Source organism: Oncorhynchus clarkii, chromosome 13, assembly GCF_045791955.1.
Source record: "Oncorhynchus clarkii lewisi isolate Uvic-CL-2024 chromosome 13, UVic_Ocla_1.0, whole genome shotgun sequence".
In the NCBI taxonomy this organism is placed as follows: domain Eukaryota; kingdom Metazoa; phylum Chordata; class Actinopteri; order Salmoniformes; family Salmonidae; genus Oncorhynchus; species Oncorhynchus clarkii.
Window position 1 is genome coordinate 4,386,331 of NC_092159.1, and position 22,931 is coordinate 4,409,261.

General features: G+C 47.3%; 1 protein-coding gene across 1 annotated transcript in view; it reads left to right on the forward strand.

Annotated features, from left to right (window-relative positions):
- Positions 1 to 5,210: 5,210 nt before the first annotated feature.
- Positions 5,211 to 22,931, forward strand: part of LOC139423714 (MHC class II regulatory factor RFX1-like) — a 32,710-nt gene continuing 14,989 nt past the window's right edge. The window contains exons 1-9 of the mRNA XM_071175326.1: positions 5,211 to 5,296; positions 6,552 to 6,891; positions 12,820 to 12,923; positions 15,754 to 15,821; positions 16,213 to 16,456; positions 16,564 to 16,745; positions 20,648 to 20,767; positions 21,137 to 21,258; positions 22,254 to 22,372. Coding sequence (XP_071031427.1) covers positions 6,585 to 6,891; positions 12,820 to 12,923; positions 15,754 to 15,821; positions 16,213 to 16,456; positions 16,564 to 16,745; positions 20,648 to 20,767; positions 21,137 to 21,258; positions 22,254 to 22,372 — 1,266 coding nt within the window. The 5' untranslated portion in view covers positions 5,211 to 5,296; positions 6,552 to 6,584. The remainder of the gene's footprint in view (positions 5,297 to 6,551; positions 6,892 to 12,819; positions 12,924 to 15,753; positions 15,822 to 16,212; positions 16,457 to 16,563; positions 16,746 to 20,647; positions 20,768 to 21,136; positions 21,259 to 22,253; positions 22,373 to 22,931) is intronic.

A 22,931-nucleotide genomic window follows, 5' to 3' on the forward strand; every position in this document is an offset into this window, starting at 1 on the left:
TCGCTCTCACCCGGTGGTGCTGTGTGGTTCTCTTGGCGGACCCAGAACCCCTTATATAGAGAGAGTCCAGCCCAGCACCGCTGACTGAAGCTTTATGCGTCCTACGGAACCCTCGTTTTCTACCTAGTGTACAACTTCTGAACACAGCCAATTGGATTTCCTATGGGCTCTGGTCTAAAGTAGTGCGCTATATAGGGAATAGGGCTCCACTTGGCGAGACCCATGACAATGACCAAGTCTCCCCCCTCTCTCTCTCTCATCGCCCTGGCCTCAGAGTACAGCCAGATAAGAAATGACTAAGACCTGAGACCTTTAGGAGAACAATGGTCCCAATAAGAGAGGTTGCGATTAAAATGGTGTCCCTGGTTAAAAGGTCATATCAGAGGTGTAGTCTTTAATCTAATCGTCAGCGACCTTTCAGTGTTTCCTGGCTGCTTCCACTGTCACAACTTGGGGAACCTGCTATCTATCATGTCTGGCTAGGGATAGGATCGCTATTGCTTCCGGTTTTAAATGAACAAGGAGTTAGACCTACACACACATGCACTAATACTGACACATAAACAGATACTCAGGAGCACAGGCTCAACTCAACATGTCTATCCTGTGTAGAGTATTAGTTGTGAGTCCTGTGACATGGATGGATAAGGAGACAGTAGCTATGTTTCCATGAACTTTCCTGGTGAATTTTTGTCAACATTTTGTCAACAGTGTTTAAAGTTCGAAAGTGGACAGGACAATTGCCTGCAAAAACCTATGTCGAATAAAAACGATGTGGTTTCCATAATCCTATTAGACAAACTGTGCCTGTATACCCTGCCTATCTATATGTTATGTCTATTAGACAAACTGTGCCTGTATACCCTGCCTATCTATATGTTATGTCTATTAGACAAACTGCGTGACAGCCTGTATACCCTGCCTATCTATATGTTATGTCAATTAGACAAACTGCATGACAGCCTGTATACCCTGCCTATCTATATGTTATGTCTATTAGACAAACTGCGTGACAGCCTGTATACCCTGCCTATCTATATGTTATGTCTATTAGACAAACTGCACGACAGCCTGTATACCCTGCCTATCTATATGTTATGTCTATTAGACAAACTGTGTGACAGCCTGTATACCCTGCCTATCTATATGTTATGTCTATTAGACAAACTGTGCCTGTATACCCTGCCTATCTATATGTTATGTCTATTAGACAAACTGCACGACAGCCTGTATACCCTGCCTATCTATATGTTATGTCTATTAGACAAACTGCACGACAGCCTGTATACCCTGCCTATCTATATGTTATGTCTATTAGACAAACTGTGTGACAGCCTGTATACCCTGCCTATCTATATGTTATGTCTATTAGACAAACTGCATGACAGCCTGTATACCCTGCCTATCTATATGTTATGTCTATTAGACAAACTGCGTGACAGCCTGTATACCCTGCCTATCTATATGTTATGTCTATTAGACAAACTGCATGACAGCCTGTATACCCTGCCTATCTATATGTTATGTCTATTAGACAAACTGCATGACAGCCTGTATACCCTGCCTATCTATATGTTATGTCTATTAGACAAACTGCGTGACAGCCTGTATACCCTGCCTATCTATATGTTATGTCTATTAGACAAACTGCACGACAGCCTGTATACCCTGCCTATCTATATGTTATGTCTATTAGACAAACTGCACGACAGCCTGTATACCCTGCCTATCTATATGTTATGTCTATTAGACAAACTGCATGACAGCCTGTATACCCTGCCTATCTATATGTTATGTCTATTAGACAAACTGCGTGACAGCCTGTATACCCTGCCTATCTATATGTTATGTCTATTAGACAAACTGCACGACAGCCTGTATACCCTGCCTATCTATATGTTATGTCTATTAGACAAACTGCACGACAGCCTGTATACCCTGCCTATCTATATGTTATGTCTATTAGACAAACTGCGTGACAGCCTGTATACCCTGCCTATCTATATGTTATGTCTATTAGACAAACTGCATGACAGCCTGTATACCCTGCCTATCTATATGTTATGTCTATTAGACAAACTGCACGACAGCCTGTATACCCTGCCTATCTATATGTTATGTCTATTAGACAAACTGCACGACAGCCTGTATACCCTGCCTATCTATATGTTATGGCTCAGGGAGCCCGCAAAAGCCAGCAGGGATAGAATGCAAGAATTTGCCATATTCTAATAATTCTCATGTGCCTACTTATCGTCTACTTATCGCCTACTTATCGCCTACTTATCGCCACCATGGTCCGTGGTGTAACTTGCACTCAAGCAGGCCTAGATGATCTGAAACTATTTAATGGTGACATTTATCATTGGAATGTTGAAGCAATCCAGGTATTCTTTAAAGTCAAGAAAATAATCCTTGTTCTGTAAAAAAAAAAAAAAAAAAAAACGTTCTTATTGTTGAATAAATTAATTTTTCAAGCGGTAGGCCGAGGCATTATAATGACATGTGGAGTAGAGCTTTAAACTTAATAACATCACGTGCACCACTTACCTTCCAAATGTATTCGGAAATCATCATTTATTCTGAAAAACACTGTTTCTATCATCGTTTGTCGCGATAAAAAAAAAGTTTAAAATCAAATACACCTCTGTCAAACGGATACAAGTGTGTTTGATCTTTATAAAATGTCTCCTACTGTACATCTGCCATTTTCCATTACACAGGTCACAACGTTTGCTCCTGTCTAGTAAACTTGGGTCAATACAAAACCTGCCATTTTCCATTACACAGGTCACATCGTTTGCTCCTGTCTAGTAAACTTGGGTCAATACAAAACCTGCCATTTGTCACAACAACATTTTCTTTGGCCATATATTCCACGTCACTCAAGAAATGTGTTTGAGTGTGTGGGCTTGTAGGTCTATTAGGGTAAGGTTTAGGGGTTAGGGTTACGGTTAGGGGTTAGGGTTAGGGTTAGGGGTTAGGGTTAGGGTAAGGCTTAGGGGTTAGGGTTACAGTTAGGGGTTACGGTTAGGGGTTAGGGTTACGGTTAGGGGTTAGGGGTTAGGGTTACGGTTAGGGTTACAGTTAGGGGTTAGGGGTTAGGGTTAGGGTTACGGTTAGGGGTTAGGGTTACGGTTAGGGGTTAGGGTTAGGGGTTAGGGGTTAGGGTTACGGTTAGGGGTTAGGGTTAGGGGTTAGGGTTACGGTTAGGGGTTAGGGTTAGGGGTTAGGGGTTAGGGTTAGGGTTACGGTTAGGGGTTAGGGTTAGGGTTTAGGGGAAAATAGATTTTGAATGGTAATCAATTTTAGGTCCCCACAAGGATAGTACATCACATGTTGTGTGTGTGTGTGTGTGTGTGTGTGTAAGGGAGAAAAGATGAAGAGATCTGTCATCAATTATTGTTATCAACAAGCATTATTGACCTAATGCAACCGCAAGGCTCTCCAGAGGGTAGTGATGTCAGCACAACGCATCACCGGGGGCAAACTACCTGCCCTCCAGGACACCTACACCACCCGATGTCACAGGAAGGCCAAAAAGATCATCAAGGACAACAACCACCCGATCCAATGCCTGTTCACCCCGCTATCATCCAGAAGGCGAGGTCAGTACAGGCGCATCAAAGCTGGGACCGAGAGACTGAAAAATAGCTTCTATCTCAAGGCCATCAGACTGTTAAACACCCATCATTAGCACATTAGAGGCTGCTGCCTGTAGGCATAGACTAGAAATCACTGGCCACTTTAAGGAATGGAACATTAGTCACTTTAATAATGTTGACATATCTGGCATTACTCATCTCATATGTATATACTGTATTCTATACTATTCTACGGTATCTCATTCACTTAATAATGTCTACATATCTAGTTTTAATCATCTCATATGTATATACTGTATTCTATACTATTCTACTGTATCTTAGTTCCTCTCTGACATCACTCGTCCATATGTATATAGTCTTAATTCATTCCTACTTACATGTGTGTGTATTTGGGTATATGTTGTGTAATTTGTTAGATATTACTTGTTAGATTTTACTGTACTGTCGGAGCTAGAAGCACAAGAATTTCGTTACAAACGCAATAACATCTGCTAATCACATGTATGTGACCAATAATATTTGATTTGATTTACTGCAGGGGTTCTCCATTTTTTGGGGCCAGGGATCCCTTTTGGAATAGCAAATTCTTCAGGGATCCCTCTTTGGCCGGGGTAGGCTGTCATTGTAAATAAGAATTTGTTCTTATTAACTGACTTGCCTAGTTAAATAAAGGTTAAATAAAATAAAAATAAACAAATAATTAAAACACAACTCGAGTGTGATTAAAATAGCCTACAAGGAGTTGTACTCTGATGTTTGCTTCCTGCAGTAGGCTACATGGCTGGGCCAATCAAGTCTTGGGCCCTAGGAAAAAAACATTTAAAAGGTCTCCTGTTGGCATGGGATAATGTCCTGCTATTCTACACATTTTACCACGAGGCAGAAAAAACGTTTCATTTTTAAAGCATAAATTACAGTGCATTTTATTTATTATTTTAATATATTTTTTAAACATATTTTGAGATCTTTCTGAGATCTTTCCTAACCCTAACCCTGCAGTACCTCCGCAGATCCCTTAATGCATATGATAAATTGCTAAATTGTAAATGTAGAGCAATAATCAATCGATTGGCATAATTTGACTGACAGCGATCCAACCATTATGATAACCAGGATCATGGCTAGAAAGGAACCATCTTTTGTCAAATTAACGTTCAAAGTAGTTTTTTTGTTGTTGCATTCTAGCAAACCCTAATCCCTTTCCTAACCTTAACCTGATTATCTTAACCTGCTACGTTAATTACCCGAACCTGCTGCGTAAATTCTCCTAACCTGCTACGAAAAATCTAATCTGACGTTAATTTGACAAAAGCTGGATCCATTCTAGCCATTACCCCGAGGAAATGGGAGAACCAGGGTGTTTTCCTATTACTTTTAGTGGGTAGTGAAAGTGATTGATAGACAGAGATTGACAGCCAATCGGTTGATAAAAAAATGATTGACATAAACATGCTCCAATGACATGACGACAAATGAGTGACATCGCCCCAAAATTATCCAATCAAAGTTAAGAAGAGGGCGGGATAAAGACGGGTGGGTAGCAACAGTTGCCCGGGTGAGGACGAGGCGCCATAGTCACGGTAGTCGTGGCGACGAGAACCAAGCAACGAGAATCAACAACAACAACCAGAATCATTAAGAAACAAACTTTAACACCAAAGCCAGGAATATTCCAGTGGGAATTTGAGGTGAATAAGCAACACCTTTTATTAAACCGTCGTCTGATGTTTATGTCTGAATAATTTTGTTCAGTTGTTTAACGTTGTATTGCTTTAATCTAGCGTTAAAAGGCACTAGCGTGGCAGAGATGGAATAGCACTGGTCCCAGCTAGTTGCTCACCGCTTTCCAAACGCAGACGGTTGTTATGACGATGTCAAATCTGTTATAGGAATACAAAATGGCGGGTGTTGTAATATGAGAATCTTGTACTTTTAGTTGTTCGAAATGTTTTGTTCGCAAAGCTTTTAACATACAAAAATAATTGTTAAACTTAGTGAACGAGGCATACTTGTCAGATGTTCACGGATACTTTTGATTAGAAAATCACTTTAGATTTTCGAACTTTTTTTCAAATCTAATTGCAAAACAGACATGTGCCAGTGTGTGTAAACTGAAGCATAGAAACGAATGTGTCATGACGTTGACTGTTATTTTATAGTTGTGAAAAAGTTTTCTCTAGTAAAAGTGTTCGTCATGCCCGTACTGTGCAATGTGTGCCAGATCTCATGCTCTGCCGTCCTCGCGGTGGCTGTCACGCAGGGAGGGGAAGGTGGGTTGAGCCTATGGGTGGGATTGACATTACCTGAAACCAATGGAGAAGCAATATTTAGAAGCATACACCAATGGCAACTGGAGAAAATATTATATGATATGCTTGTAGAGAAGGAGCAAGGTGCGTTTCCTGTGTGCTGTCGCTATCAGAACGTGTGTGTGTGTGTGTGTGTTACACAGTTCAGGAATCCTCACGTGGTATATTCTACCAGTGGAAACTTCTCATTATCAAATGTATGGCATAGTTAAAGGGTCTATATGTAATAATGTCATGGGATATAACTATGATATAACTATGATATAACTATGCTTTAGATCAGGGGTTCCCAAACTCAGTCCTGGGCCCTAGAACGACACAACTGATTCAAGTACCCAACTCATCATCAAGCTTTGATCATTTGAATCTGCTGTTTAGTGCTATGGACAAAAAAAACTTGCACTTGGGAAGGTTTTTGCATCCAACAGGAAGAACCTTAGTGTGCCTCAGCCTCAGACAAAATACTCACTTCCACCCTGGTTTCTGTCCACCTTTGTCAGTGTGCTTTCACAAGAGGTGGCCTGAAGTGTGTTGAAAAAGGTTTGAAAGTGTGTTGGCACAATTCTACACATTGTGTGTGTGTGTGTGTGCGTGTGTGTGTCATAACCAACTCCTTCCCTTGTCCTTCCCCCAGAGTGGTGGTCTTGGTCCAGCCGTGGCGGTTGTCATGGCGACCCCGGGCTACACAGAAGAGCTCCAGCCGGCCCCCCAGCCCAACGCTGTCACCATAGCAACGCAATCAGCCACGCCCTCCCGCTCCACGCCAACCCAGTTCAACCAGTCAGTGTCCATCGTCTCCACAGCCGGACAGGACAAACTTCCTGCTCAAGCCACGCCCACCAAGGCCCAGAAGACAGTGGTTCTTGCCGCTCCTTCTCAGACTCCGTTTGTTACCGCGGAGATCCAGAGTTCTGCCGTTCAGCAGAGTAACGGACAGAGTTCCACACCGCAGTACATCGTAGTGACCGTTACAGGTGAGGCATTCTCACTCTCTCAGGTGAGAGTAGCTGACATGATGAAACAGGTCTATTCCACCACAGCCACACCTTCCTCTCCTGACGACTGTTACCATGGTTATCTACCAGACCTGTAGGACAGGCTCTCTGAAGTCCATGTTGGTTAATGGTTGGTCTGTTCTCTGAGGTCCAGGTTGGTTAATGGTCTGCTCTCTGAGGTCCAGGTTGGTTAATGGTCTGTTCTATGAAGTCATACTGGCACGCAGGACTACCGTTAGCTGCAGGACTACCGTTAGCTGGGCTGTAGGAGGAACATACTGGCAGGCAGGACTACCGTTAGCTGGGCTGTAGGAGGAACATACTGGCATGCAGGACTACCGTTAGCTGGGCTGTAGGAGGGACATACTGGCACGCAGGACTACCGTTAGCTGCAGGACTACCGTTAGCTGCAGGACTACCGTTAGCTGCAGGACTACCGTTAGCTGCAGGACTACCGTTAGCTGGGCTGTAGGAGGAACATACTGGCACGCAGGACTACCGTTAGCTGCAGGACTACCGTTAGCTGGGCTGTAGGAGGGACATACTGGCACGCAGGACTACCGTTAGCTGGGCTGTAGGAGGGACATACTGGCACGCAGGACTACCGTTAGCTGGGCTGTAGGAGGGACATACTGGCACGCAGGACTACCGTTAGCTGCAGGACTACCGTTAGCTGGGCTGTAGGAGGAACATACTGGCACGCAGGACTACCGTTAGCTGCAGGACTACCGTTAGCTGGGCTGTAGGAGGGACATACTGGCACGCAGGACTACCGTTAGCTGGGCTGTAGGAGGGACATACTGGCACACAGGACTACCGTTAGCTGGGCTGTAGGAGGGACATACTAGCACACAGGACTACCGTTAGCTGCAGGACTACCGTTAGCTGCAGGACTACCGTTAGCTGCAGGACTACCATTAGCTGCAGGACTACCGTTAGCTGGGCTGTAGGAGGAACATACTGGCACGCAGGACTACCGTTAGCTGGGCTGTAGGAGGGACATACTGGCACGCAGGACTACCGTTAGCTGCAGGACTACCGTTAGCTGCAGGACTACCGTTAGCTGCAGGACTACCGTTAGCTGCAGGACTACCGTTAGCTGGGCTGTAGGAGGAACATACTGGCACGCAGGACTACCGTTAGCTGCAGGACTACCGTTAGCTGGGCTGTAGGAGGGACATACTGGCACGCAGGACTACCGTTAGCTGGGCTGTAGGAGGGACATACTGGCACGCAGGACTACCGTTAGCTGGGCTGTAGGAGGGACATACTGGCACGCAGGACTACCGTTAGCTGGGCTGTAGGAGGGACATACTGGCACGCAGGACTACCGTTAGCTGGGCTGTAGGAGGGACATACTGGCACACAGGACTACCGTTAGCTGCAGGACTACCGTTAGCTGGGCTGTAGGAGGAACATACTGGCACGCAGGACTACCGTTAGCTGCAGGACTACCGTTAGCTGGGCTGTAGGAGGGACATACTGGCACGCAGGACTACCGTTAGCTGGGCTGTAGGAGGGACATACTGGCACACAGGACTACCGTTAGCTGGGCTGTAGGAGGGACATACTGGCACACAGGACTACCGTTAGCTGCAGGACTACCGTTAGCTGCAGGACTACCGTTAGCTGGGCTGTAGGAGGAACATACTGGCACGCAGGACTACCGTTAGCTGCAGGACTACCGTTAGCTGCAGGACTACCGTTAGCTGCAGGACTACCGTTAGCTGGGCTGTAGGAGGGACATACTGGCACGCAGGACTACTGTTAGCTGGGCTGTAGGAGGGACATACTGGCATGTGGCCAACACCTTTCTGCTACTAATCTTGGAAACTCAGAACAACAATCTTGCTTAATTACATAGATGCTCGATTAAGTTCTGTCCACGAGAGATAATTCTACTACCTACCATCAGTAAGCCTGTTCGCTACCCAACAGTCTTTGGGGCAGATATACACAGGACGTTTGTATACGATTAAAAAATAATAATAATCCAGCGCTAGCTGTGCCACCAGAGACTCTGGGTTCGGCCCAGGCTCTGTCGTAACCGGCCGCGACCGGGAGGTCCGTGGGGCGATGCACAATTGGCCTAGCGTCGTCCGGGTTAGGGAGGGTTCGGCCCAGGCTCTGTCGTAACCGGCCGCGACCGGGAGGTCCGTGGGGCCTAGCGTCGTCCGGGTTAGGGAGGGTTCGGCCCAGGCTCTGTCGTAACCGGCCACGACCGGGAGGTCCGGGGGGCGACGCACAGTTGGCCTAGCGTCGTCCAGGAAGGGGGGGTTCGGCCCAGGCTCTGTCGTAACCGGCCGCGACCGGGAGGTCCGTGGGGCGACGCACAATTGACCTAGCGTCTGTTTGGCCGGTAGGGAAATCCTTGTCTCATCGCGCACCAGCGACTCCATTGGCGGGCCGGGCGCAGTGCGCGCTAGCCAAGGTTGCCAGGTGCACGGTGTTTCCTCCGACACATTGGTGCGGCTGGCTTCCGGGTTGGAGGTGCGCTGTGTGAGGCGCGCAGTGCGGCTTGGTTGGGTTGTGTATCGGAGGACGCATGACTTTCAACCTTCGTCTCTCCTGAGCCCGTATGGGAGTTGTAGCGATGAGACAAGATAGTAGCTACTAAACAATTGGATACCACAAAATTGGGGAGAAAAAGGGGTCAAATTCACAAAAAAATAAATAATAATAATAATAATAATTTAAAAACACAATTCCAGCACATGTGGATATACACTGCATTTAAAATCATTGAGGACAGCTCTATAACGTTCAAACAATGTATTTCCATTGTAGGCCCACTGTAAAGCTGCCAGACTAGTTGACCAGCCATACTGTGTGTTGTGTGTAGTTTATTTGCATGGTGTCTATTAGTAGATTAGCAGCAGCAGCTAACCTGCCAGCCTGGCAGGGTGTTAGTATCAGGTAACACTAGTGATGCCTGGCCTGCTCCACTCACACCACAGACACACACACTGGAGATAGAGACAGATCTGTCTGTCTCTCTGTCTCTGTCTCTGTCTGACTCTCTCTGTCTGTCTGTCTGTCTCTGTCAGACTCTGTCTGTCTGTCTCAGTTTAATTCAAGGGGCTTTATTGTCATGGGAAACATATGATAGCATTGCTAAAGCAAGTGAAATAGATAATAAACAATAACATTGAATGGATCATCATACTATATGAACAGTAATAAATCACAAAAGTCAACATCTATCTCTGTCCACCCTCCTTCTCTTCCCTCCACCTTCCCTCCACCCTCCCTCTCTCCCTCCGCCCCTCCCTCTCTTCCCTCCACCCTCCCTCTCTCCCCTCCACCCCTCCCTCTCTCCCCTCCACCCCTCCCTCTCTCCCCTCCACCATCCCCATCTTCCCTCCACCATCCCTCTCTCCCCTCCACCCTCCCTCTCTTCCCTCCACCCTCCCTCTCTTCCCTCCACCCTCCCTCTCTTCCCTCCACCCTCCCTCTCTTCCCTCCACCTTCCCTCCACCCTCCCTCTCTCCCTCCGCCCCTCCCTCTCTTCCCTCCACCCTCCCTCTCTTCCCTCCACCTTCCCTCCACCCTCCCTCTCTCCCTCCGCCCCTCCCTCTCTTCCCTCCACCCTCCCTCTCTTCCCTCCACCCTCCCTCTCTTCCCTCCACCCTCCCTCTCTTCCCTCCACCTTCCCTCCACCCTCCCTCTCTCCCTCCGCCCCTCCCTCTTTCCCTCCACCCTCCCTCTCTTCCCTCCACCCTCCCTCTCTTCCCTCCACCCTCCCTCTCTTCCCTCCACCTTCCCTCCACCCTCCCTCTCTCCCCTCCCTCTCTCCCTCCGCCCCTCCCTCTCTTCCCTCCACCCTCCCTCTCTCCCCTCCACCCCTCCCTTTCTCCCCTCCACCCTCCCTCTCTCCCCTCCACCCTCCCTCTCTTCCCTCCACACTCCCTCTCTTCCCTCCACCCCTCCCTCTCTCCCCTCCACACTCCCTCTCTTCCCTCCACCCCTCCCTCTCTCCCCTCCACCCCTCCTTCTCTTCCCTCCACCCCTCCCTCTCTTCCCTCCACCCTCCCTCTCTTCCCTCCACCCCTCCCTCTCTTCCCTCCACCCCTCCCTCTCTTCCCTCCACACTCCCTCTCTTCCCTCCACCCTCCCTCTCTTCCCTCCACCCTCCCTCTCTTCCCTCCACCCCTCCCTCTCTCCCCTCCACCCCTCCCTCTCTCCCCTCCACCCCTCCTTCTCTTCCCTCCACCCCTCCCTCTCTCCCCTTCACCCCTCCCTCTCTTCCCTCCACCCCTCCCTCTCTCCCCTCGACCCCTCCCTCTCTCTCCTCACCTGATACCTGTGTTTATATGATGGGGGGATTGTTCCCTCCATCTAGGGAGATTAGCTGTCCAAGGCCTCCCTCTGCCTGCCTCATATATAAGGCTGGAGAGATGGCCAGCCCTCTGTCCTCTCCATCTCTCTCTCGTCTGTCCTAAGAGCTATGTTCTACAGTAACTGCTGTTATAGTGTGGAGACAGAGTATGTTCTACAGTAACTGCTGTTATAGTGTGGAGACAGAGTATGTTCTACAGTAACTGCTGTTATAGTGTGGAGACAGAGTATGTTCTACAGTAACTGCTGTTATAGTGTGGAGACAGAGTATGTTCTACAGTAACTGCTGTTATAGTGTGGAGACAGAGTATCGTGAGTACTGCTTTATTATGTGGACGTTGTTAATGATTTGATATTTGATGAAGTTGTAAACATAATCTCATGTTGTTTATCTTCCTCCCATCCGTCCTCTCTTCCTGCTACTCTCTTTCTCTCTCTTCCTGCTACTCTCTTTCTCTCTCTTCCTCCGTCCTCTCTTCCTGCTACTCTCTTTCTCTCTCTTCCTCCGTCCTCTCTTCCTCCTGCTACTCTCTTTCTCTCTCTTCCTCCGTCCTCTCTTCCTGCTACTCTCTTTCTCTCTCTCCCTCTGTCCTCTCTTCCTCCTGCTACTCTCTTTCTCTCTCTTCCTCTGTCCTCTCTTCCTCCTGCTACTCTCTTTCTCTCTCTTCCTCTGTCCTCTCTTCCTCCTGCTACTCTCTTTCTTTCTCTTCCTCTGTCCTCTCTTCCTCCTGCTACTCTCTTTCTCTCTCTTCCTCTGTCCTCTCTTCCTGCTACTCTCTTTCTCTCTCTTCCTCTGTCCTCTCTTCCTGCTACTCTCTTTCTCTCTCTTTCTCTGTCCTCTCTTCCTGCTACTCTCTTTCTCTCTCTTCCTCTGTCCTCTCTTCCTGCTACTCTCTTTCTCTCTCTTCCTCTGTCCTCTCTTCCTGCTACTCTCTTTCTCTCTCTTCCTCTGTCCTCTCTTCCTGCTACTCTCTTTCTCTCTCTTCCTCCGTCCTCTCTTCCTGCTACTCTCTTTCTCTCTCTTCCTCTGTCCTCTCTTCCTGCTACTCTTTCTCTCTCTTCCTCTGTCCTCTCTTCCTGCTACTCTCTTTCTCTCTCTTCCTCTGTCCTCTCTTCCTGCTACTCTCTTTCTCTCCCTCTGTCCTCTCTTCCTGCTACTCTCTTTCTCTCTCTTCCTCTGTCCTCTCTTCCTGCTACTCTCTTTCTCTCTCTTCCTCTGTCCTCTCTTCCTGCTACTCTCTTTCTCTCTCTATTTTCATTTACTGTGTTCCACCGATCCTCCCTCTCTCTCTCTCCTCCCTCCCTCTCTCCCTCTCTCCATCTCTCCCCCCTCCCTCTCTCCATCTCTTCCTCTCTCCTCCCTCCCTCTATCCATCTCTTCCTCTCTCCATCTCTTCCTCTCTCCTCCCTCCCTCTCTCCATCTCTTCCTCTCTCCTCCCTCCCTCTCTCCATCTCTTCCTCTCTCCTCCCTCCCTCTCTCCATCTCTTCCTCCCTCCCTCTCTCCATCTCTTCCTCTCTCCTCCCTCCCTCTATCCATCTCTTCCTCTCTCCTTCTCTCTCTCCATAGATGGCTCTCTCCATTCTAGTGACAGTGTATCAGACTCCAGTCCTCCAGTAGTAGTGGTTCAGACAGGGGTCTCCACCCAGGTAGTACAGCAGACCACCCAACAGGTACGCTACACATACACCTGCACGTACACACACCAGACGCACACCAGACACACACCTGACGCACACCTGACGCACACCTGACGCACACCTGACGCACACCTGACGCACACCAGACGCACACCAGACGCACACCAGACGCACACCTGACGCACACCAGACACACACCAGACACACACCTGACACACAGAGTGCGAGTGGTTCAGACATTGTCACCAACAGCCAAGAGTGGAAGGCAGCACAATGTCAACAACCTATAGTCTATACACATCACACAGGGGGTAATACACACACACTCACTTACACACACCTGACACCCCCCCCCCCCGAGACAGTATCAGTAAAAATCAGTAATAGATGTAACGTTGCCCCACCTGCATGCAAGTCAGAGAGAGAGAGGGATGTAAGAGAGAGAGAGAAACAGAGATGGAGAGAGAGAGAGAAACAGAGAGATGGAGAGAGAGAGAGAAACAGAGAGATGGAGAGAGAGAGAGAAACAGAGAGATGGAGAGAGAGAGAGAGAAACAGAGAGATGGAGAGAGAGAGAGAAACAGAGAGATGGAGAGAGAGAAACAGAGAGATGAGAGAGAGAGAGATGACAGAGTGAGAGAAACAGAGAGATGGAGAGAGAGAGAGAAACAGAGAGATGGAGAGAGAGAAACAGAGAGATGAGAGATGAGAGAGATGAGAGAGAGAGAGAAACAGAGAGAGAGAGAGAGAGAGAGAGAGAGACAGAGAGAGAGACAGAGTGAGAGACAGAGTGAGAGAAACAGAGAGATGAGAGAGAGAGAGAGAGAGAGAGAGAGAGAGAGAGAGAGAGAAGAGGCACCAGTGGAAAACAGACAGCGAGAGGGATATCCCTCATTTCCATCTCCAAAAGCAGCCCTTCCCTCCTCTCTTCCTTCTCTCCTTCCCTCCTCTCTTCCCTCTCCTTCCCTCTCTCCTTCCCTTCTCTCTTCCTTCTCTCCTTCCCTCCTCTCTTCCCTCTCCTTCCCTCTCTCCTTCCCTTCTCTCTTCCCTCTCTCCTTCCCTCTGTCTTGTTCCACCTCATGATGCTCTACGCGTCAGCTGCAACACTCAGAGTAGGAGAGGGAGAGAGGAGAGGGAAGGGAGGGAGGAGGGGATACAGGAGGGGAGGAAGGGGAGGGAAGGAGAATGGGAGGGAGGAGGGGATACAGGAGGGGAGGAAGGAGAAGGGAGGGAGGAGGGGATACAAGAGGGGAGGAAGGGAGGAGAGGGAAGGGAGGGAGGGAGGAGGGGATACAGGAGGGGAGGAAGGGGAGAGAGTGAGGGAGGGAGATAGTTGGGGTGGAGAGGAGTGATAGGGCGAAGGTTTCTGAAAGAGAAGGAGGGAGGAGAGGGAAGGGAGGGAGGAGGGGATACAGGAGGGGAGGAAGGGGAGAGAGTGATGGAGGGAGATAGTTGGGGTGGAGAGGAGTGATAGGGCGAAGGTTTCTGAAAGAGAAGGAAGGAAGGAAGGGAGGAGGGAGGTAGGGAGGGAGGGAGGAGGAGTAGGAGGGGAGGGAGAAGGGGAGGAAGGGGAGAGAGTGATGGAGGGAGATAGTTGGGGTGGAGAGGAGTGATAGGGCAAAGGTTTCTGAAAGAAGGAAGGAGGGAGGGAGGGAGGAGAGGGAAGGGAGGGAAGGGAGGGAGGAGGGGATACAGGAGGGGAGGAAGGGGAGAGAGTGATGGAGGGAGATAGTTGGGGTGGAGAGGAGTGATAGGGCGAAGGTTTCTGAAAGAGAAGGAGGGAGGGAGGGAGGAGGAGGAGGAGGGGAGGGAGAAGGGGAGGAAGGGGAGAGAGTGATGGAGGGAGATAGTTGGGGTGGAGAGGAGTGATAGGGTGAGGGTTTCTGAAAGAGAAGGAGGGAGGGAGGGAGATAGTTGGGGTGGAGAGGAGTGATAGGGTGAAGGTTTCTGAAAGAGAAGGAGGGAGGGAGGGAGGGAGGGATGGAGGGAGGTAGTTGGGGTGGAGAGGAGTGATAGGGTGAAGGTTTCTGAAAGAGAAGGAGGGAGGGAGGGAGGGAGTTGGGGTGGAGAGGAGTGATAGGGTGAAGGTTTCTGAAAGAGAAGGAGGGAGGGAGGGAGGGAGGTAGTTGGGGTGGAGAGGAGTGATAGGGCGAAGGTTTCTGAAAGAGAAGGAGGGAGGGAGGGAGATAGTTGGGGTGGAGAGGAGTGATAGGGTGAAGGTTTCTGAAAGAGAAGGAGGGAGGGAGGGAGGGAGGGATGGAGGGAGGTAGTTGGGGTGGAGAGGAGTGATAGGGTGAAGGTTTCTGAAAGAGAAGGAGGGAGGGAGGGAGGGAGGGAGTTGGGGTGGAGAGGAGTGATAGGGTGAAGGTTTCTGAAAGAGAAGGAGGGAGGGAGGGAGGGAGGGAGGTAGTTGGGGTGGAGAGGAGTGATAGGGCGAAGGTTTCTGAAAGAGAAGGAGGGAGGGAGGGAGGGAGGTAGTTGGGGTGGAGAGGAGTGATAGGGCGAAGGTTTCTGAAAGAGAAGGAGGGAGGGAGGGAGGTAGTTGGGGTGGAGAGGAGTGATAGGGTGAAGGTTTCTGAAAGAGAAGGAGGGAGGGAGGGAGGTAGTTGGGGTGGAGAGGAGTGATAGGGCGAAGGTTTCTGAAGGAGAAGGAGGGAGGGAGGGAGATAGTTGGGGTGGAGAGGAGTGATAGGGCGAAGGTTTCTGAAAGAGAAGGAGGGAGGGAGGGAGGTAGTTGGGGTGGAGAGGAGTGATAGGGTGAAGGTTTCTGAAAGAGAAGGAGGGAGGGAGAGCGTGATAGAGAAGAGAGATGTTCATATGAATTCCCCTGAGACTATTAAATGAGTTACTGGTTTCTCTGTAGGTGCAGCAGCAGGTTTACTCCAGTCAGTATGTGGAGGGAGAGGACTCTTCTTACACCACCTCTACCATGTGAGTAGTACGTACACACACACACACACACACACACACACACACACACACACACACACACACACACACACACACACACACACACACACACACACGTGTTTTACAGATTTGTATTATTTTCGCTCTCCTTCCCATCTCTTCTTCTCTCCCTCTGTCTCTCTCTCTCCGTCTGTCTCTCCCTCTCTCTGTCTCTCTCTCCCTCTGTCTCTCTCTCCCTCTGTCTCTCTCTCTCTCTCTGTCTCTCTCTGTCTCTCCGTCTCTCTGTCTGTCTCTGTCTCCCTCTCTGTCTTTCTCCCTCTCTGTCTTTCTCCCTCTCTGTCTCTCCCTCTGTCTGTCTCCCTCTCTGTCTCTCTGTCTGTCTCTCTGTCTCTCCCTCTGTCTCTCCCTCCAGTCGTTCTGGCAGCTACCCGTACTCCGACTCCCCCCTCTACTCCCAGACCCCTCCCTCTTCCTCCTCTTCCTACTACGAGTCCACGCCCACCTCGGGGTCACAGGTCACTAACTCCGTGACTTCACAGTCGGTCTCCGTCACCGCGGCAACGGGAGGAGGTGGGAGTGGTTACGTCATCCAGGGCGGATACGTATTGGGAGGTGGGGACTACTCCAGTCACAACACCAGAGCAGCCCCCGCCACAGTGAGTAGGGTGTGTGTGTGTGTGTGTGTGAATAGTAACACCACTACTGTTTATGCATGTTGATTTGGACAAATCCCTCTAGTCTTCAGCTCTCCCTCCCCCTCCAGGTACAGTGGCTGCTGGATAACTACGAGGGTGCAGAGGGGGTCAGTCTGCCTCGCTGTACCCTCTACTGCCACTACCTCTTACACTGTCAGGATCACAAGCTAGAACCTGTCAACGCTGCCTCCTTCGGAAAACTCATCAGATCTGTCTTCATGGGGCTGAGGACCAGACGCCTGGGCACACGGTATGTACACTATACACACATCTATATAACACACGGTATGTACACTGTATATATACACACATCTATATAACACACGGTATGTACACTGTACACACATCTATATAACACACGGTATGTACACTATACACACATCTATATAACACACGGTATGTACACTATACACACATCTATATAACACACGGTATGTACACTGTAGATATACACACATCTATATAACACACGGTATGTACACTATACACACATCTATATAACACACGGTATGTACACTATACACACATCTATATAACACACGGTATGTACACTGTAGATATACACACATCTATATAACACACGGTATGTACACAGTAGTATGTACACTGTACACACATCTATATAACACACGGTATGTACACTATACACACATCTATATAACACACGGTATGTACACTATACACACATCTATATAACACACGGTATGTACACTGTACACACATCTATATAACACACGGTATGTACACTATACACACATCTATATAACACACGGTATGTACACTGTACACACATCTATATAACACACGGTATGTACACTGTAGATATACACACATCTATATAACACACGGTATGTACACTGTACACACATCTATATAACACACGGTATGTACACTATACACACATCTATATAACACACGGTATGTACACTATACACACATCTATATAACACACGGTATGTACACTGTACACACATCTATATAACACACGGTATGTACACTGTACACACATCTATATAACACACGGTATGTACACTGTACACACATCTATATAACACACGGTATGTACACAGTAGTATGTACACTGTACACACATCTATATAACACACGGTATGTACACTATACACACATCTATATAACACACAGTATGTACACTATACACACATCTATATAACACACGGTATGTACACTGTACACACATCTATATAACACACGGTATGTACACTATACACACATCTATATAACACACGGTATGTACACTATACACACATCTATATAACACACGGTATGTACACTATACACACATCTATATAACACACGGTATGTACACTATACACACATCTATATAACACACGGTATGTACACTATACACACATCTATATAACACACGGTATGTACACTATACACACATCTATATAACACACGGTATGTACACTGTAGATATACACACATCTATATAACACACGGTATGTACACTGTAGATATACACACATCTATATAACACACGGTATGTACACTGTACACACATCTATATAACACACGGTATGTACACTGTACACACATCTATATAACACACGGTATGTACACTATACACACATCTATATAACACACGGTATGTACACTGTAGATATACACACATCTATATAACACACGGTATGTACACTGTAGATATACACACATCTATATAACACACGGTATGTACACTATACACACATCTATATAACACACGGTATGTACACTGTAGATATACACACATCTATATAACACACGGTATGTACACTATACACACATCTATATAACACACGGTATGTACACTATACACACATCTATATAACACACAGTATGTACACTATACACACATCTATATAACACACGGTATGTACACTATACACACATCTATATAACACACGGTATGTACACTATACACACATCTATATAACACACGGTATGTACACTGTACACACATCTATATAACACACGCGCCTACAGTTGAAGTCGGAAGTTTACATATACCTTAGCAAAATACATTTAAACTCAGTTTTTCACAATTCCTGACATTTAATCAGAGTAAAAATTCCCTGTTTTAGGTCAGTTAGGATCACCACTTTATTTTTAGAATGGGAAATGTCAGAATAATAGTAGAGAAAATGATTTATTTCAGATCACATTCCCAGCGGGTCAGAAGTTTACATACACTCAATTAGTATTTGGTAGCATTGCCTTTAAATTGTTTAACTTGGGTCAAATGTTTCGGTAGCCTTCCACAATAAGTTGGGTGAATTTTGGCCCATTCCTGCTGACAGAGCTGGTGTAACTGAGTCATGTTTGTAGGCCTCCTTGCTCGCACACACTTTTTCAGTTCTGCCCTCACATTTTCTATAGGATTGAGGTCAGGGCTTTGTGATGACCACTCCAATACCTTGACTTTGTTGTCCTTAAGCCATTTTGCCACAACTTTGGAAGTTTGCTTGGGGTCATTGTCCATTTTGAAGACCCATTTGCGACCAAGCTTTAACTTCCTGACTGATGTCTTGAGATGTTGCTTCAAAATATCCACATAATTTTCCAACCTCATGATGTCATCTATTTTGTGAAGTGCACCAGTCCCTCCTGCAGCAAAGCACCCCCACAACATAATGCTGCCACCCCCATGCTTCACAGTTCTGATGGTGTTCTTCGGCTTGCAAGCCTCCCCCTTTCTCCTCAAAACATAACGATGGTCATTATGGCCAAACAGTTCTATTTTTGTTTCATCAGACCAGAGGACATTTCTCCAAAAGGTACGATCTTTGTCCCCATGTGCAGTTACAAACCGTAGTCTGGCTTTTTGTGGTGGTTTTGGAGCAGTGGCTTCTTCCTTGCTGAGCGGCCTTTCAAGTTATGTTGATATTGGACTCGTTTTACTGTGGATATAGATACTTTTGTACCTGTTACCTCCAGCATCTTCACAAGGTCCTTTGCTGTTGTTCTGGGATTGATTTGCACTTTTCGCACCAAAGTACGTTCATCTCTAGGAGACAGAACGCGTCTCCTTCCTGAGCGGTATGACGGCTGCGTGGTCCCATAGTGTTTACACCTGCGTACTGTTGTTTGTACAGATGAACGTGGTACCTTCAGGCATTTGGAAATTGCTCGCAAGGATGAACCAGACTTGTGGAGGTCTACAAATTTTTTTCTGAGGTCTTGATGGTCTTTGATTTCCCATGATGTCAAGCAAAGAGGCACTGAGTTTGAAGGTAGGCCTTGAAATACATCCACAAGTGCACCTCCAATTGACTCTAATTATGTCAATTAGCCTATCAGAGGCTTCTAAAGCCATGACATCATTTTCTGGAATTTTCCAAGCTGTTTAAAGGCACAGTCAACTTAGTGTTTGTAAACTTCTGACCCATTAGAATTGTAATACAGTGAATTATAAGTGAAATAATCTGTCTGTAAACAATTGCTGGAAAAACGACTTGTGTCATGCACAAAGTAGATGTCCTAACCCACTTGCCAAAACTATAGTTTGTTAACAGTCAACCTCAATCTACCTACCTCATCCCCATATTGTTTTTATTTACTTTTCTGCTATTTTGCACATCAGTATCTCTACTTACACACCATCATCTATTCATCTATCACTCCAGTATCACTACTTACACACCATCATCTGCTCATCATCATCTATTCATCTATCACACCAGTATCACTACTTAGACACCTTCATATGCTCATCATCATCTATTCATCTATCACTCCAGTGTTAATCTGTAATTACTTCGCTACTGTGGCCTATTTATTGCTTTACCTCCTCACACCATTTGAACACACTGTATATAGACTGTCTTTTTCTACTGTATGTTTGTTTTACTCCATGTGTAACTCTGTGTTGTTGTTTGAGTCGCACTGCTTTGCGTTATCTTGGCCAGGTCACAGCTGTAAATGAGAACTTGTTCTCAACTAGCCTACCTGGTTAAATAAAGGTTTAATACAGTTTTTAAAAATAATTAAAAATAACAAGACATTTGTGGAGTGGTTGAAAAAAGTGTTTTAATGACTCCAACCTAAGTGTATGTAAACGTCTGACTTCAGCTGTATAAAACACACCTGTTCCCTAGTGGCAGAGGCAGCTCCTGTACTGTCATGTAATAATCAGATGCCCCTGTGTCTCAGAGGGAACTCCAAGTACCACTACTATGGTCTTCGTATCAAGGCCACCTCCTCTCTGCTCCGTCTGATAGACGACCACCAGCACCTCGCCTTGAGACAGCAGCCCTTCTCTCAGAAAAACAGGTAGGGGGGTGTCTCTCTCTTCCTGTCTCTCGGTCTGTCTCTCGGTCTCTCTCTCTTCCTGTCTCTCTTCCTGTCTCTCTCTCTTCCTGTCTCTCTCTCTCTCTCTCTTCCTGTCTCTCTCTCTCTCTTCCTGTCTCTCTCTCTCTCTCTCTCTTCCTGTCTCTCTCTCTCTTCCTGTCTCTCTCTCTCTCTCTCTCTCTTCCTGTCTCTCTCCCTCTCTTCCTGTCTCTCTCTCTCTCTCTTCCTGTCTCTCTCTCTCTCTCTCTCTCTCTCTTCCTGTCTCTCTCCCTCTCTTCCTGTCTCTCTCTCTCTCTCTTCCTGTCTCTCTCTCTCTCTTGTCTCTCTTTTGACAGCTGTTCTGTCCAATAGGGTAAAGCCGGTTCTGAAGGTGGAGGGCATGTCCAATGGGATGTCTCTGGGTGCGGGGCAGCAGCAGGGGGCGGGGCTCAGTGACATCTCAGCTCAAGTGCAACAATACCAGCAGTTCCTGGGTGAGTGGACAGGGACTAGGTATACACACACACACACACACACACACAGAGACACAGAGACACACAGAGGAGCGGAATAGCCTATCATCTGTCAGACAGCTCGAGAGCTGTCTAAAAGATGGTACTGGGGTGCTGGGGTAACGTGCTGGGGGGTAACGTGCTGGGGGGTAACGTGCTGGGGGTAACGTGCTGGGGGGTAACGTGCTGGGGTGTAACGTGCTGGGGGGTAACGTGCTGGGGTGAGACGTGCTGGGGGGTGACGTGCTGGGGGGTAACGTGCTGGGGGGTAACGTGCTGGGGGGTAACGTGCTGGGGTGTGACGTGCTGGGGTGTGACGTGCTGGGGTGTGACGTGCTGGGGTGTGACGTGCTGGGGGGTAACGTGCTGGGGGGTAACGTGCTGGAGTGTAACGTGATGGGCTTTAGTCAACGCAGGCAGGCTGTCAGCAAGTCACACACCACTTTGCACCAGAATTGTTTGAAACCTTTGACTTTACTTCAAACAGAGGCATGTCTTGCCTTACTTCAAAGTAGCCTTGTCAAAATCAATCTATAGGAACGTGGAGGCAATTATTTAATAAAGACTCCCTGATGCCATTAACCAGCATTTCTGATCTGCTTCATTACAGGAGTTGTCCAATTAGAGGCGAGAGCCTTTTGACTGGACGATGACAGGCCTGCTAGTGTTGCGTGTTTCCATTAACATGTCTGGTCTTTGTATGTATAGTATCTCCTGTTGGTCATTTTACTGTTCAACCGTTTGTCGACCGGTTAACGAGGGTCGGCTAGCCGGCAGAAAATTTACCGAAATGTGCAACCCACACACACACACACACACACACACGTAGTAACAAGAATGTCTCCGTATGTAAATAATGGCATAATGCTAGTAAACATACTAAAGCAATGTGAAGCACACAGATCAACACATTGTAAATCATCTACATGTAATTCCACACATAATAACACAGCAATGTAACCGTTGTTGTTGTCCAGACGCGTCGCGGGCGCTGCCTGAGTTCCCAGAGTTGGATCTGCAGGACAGACCTCTTCCTGATGGCATCGTTCCAGAACACATCGCAGCCTTCCAACAGCTCTACAGGGAACACTGTGAGGTAAACAGTCCACTATGCACTGCTGGCTTGTGGCAGTCTCGTGGCAGTCTTATGAAGTGTTGTGCCTATTATGTAGGGCTATGTCTGTCTTGATTCCACTAGCGATAACGATGATGAGTTGAGATGTAGAATCAGGTGTTTTAGTTCCAGGACCAGGGTTGGGAAACGGTGTGTTAGTCTATTGTAGTGTAATGAAAATGTTTATCTCTGCCTAATGTAGTGCTATCTCTGCCTAATGTAGTGCTATCTCTGTCTAATGTAGTGCTATCTCTGTCTAATGTAGTGCTATCTCTGTCTAATGTAGTGTTATCTCTGCCTAATGTAGTGCTATCTCTGTCTGTAGTACTTTGTCTGTCTAATGTAGTGCTATCTCTGTCTAATGTAGTGCTATCTCTGTCTAATGTAGTGCTATCTCTGCCTAATGTAGTGCTATCTCTGTCTAATGTAGTGCTATCTCTGTCTAATGTAGTGCTATCTCTGTCTAATGTAGTGCTATCTCTGTCTAATGTAGTGCTATCTCTGTCTAATGTAGTGCTATCTCTGTCTAATGTAGTGCTAT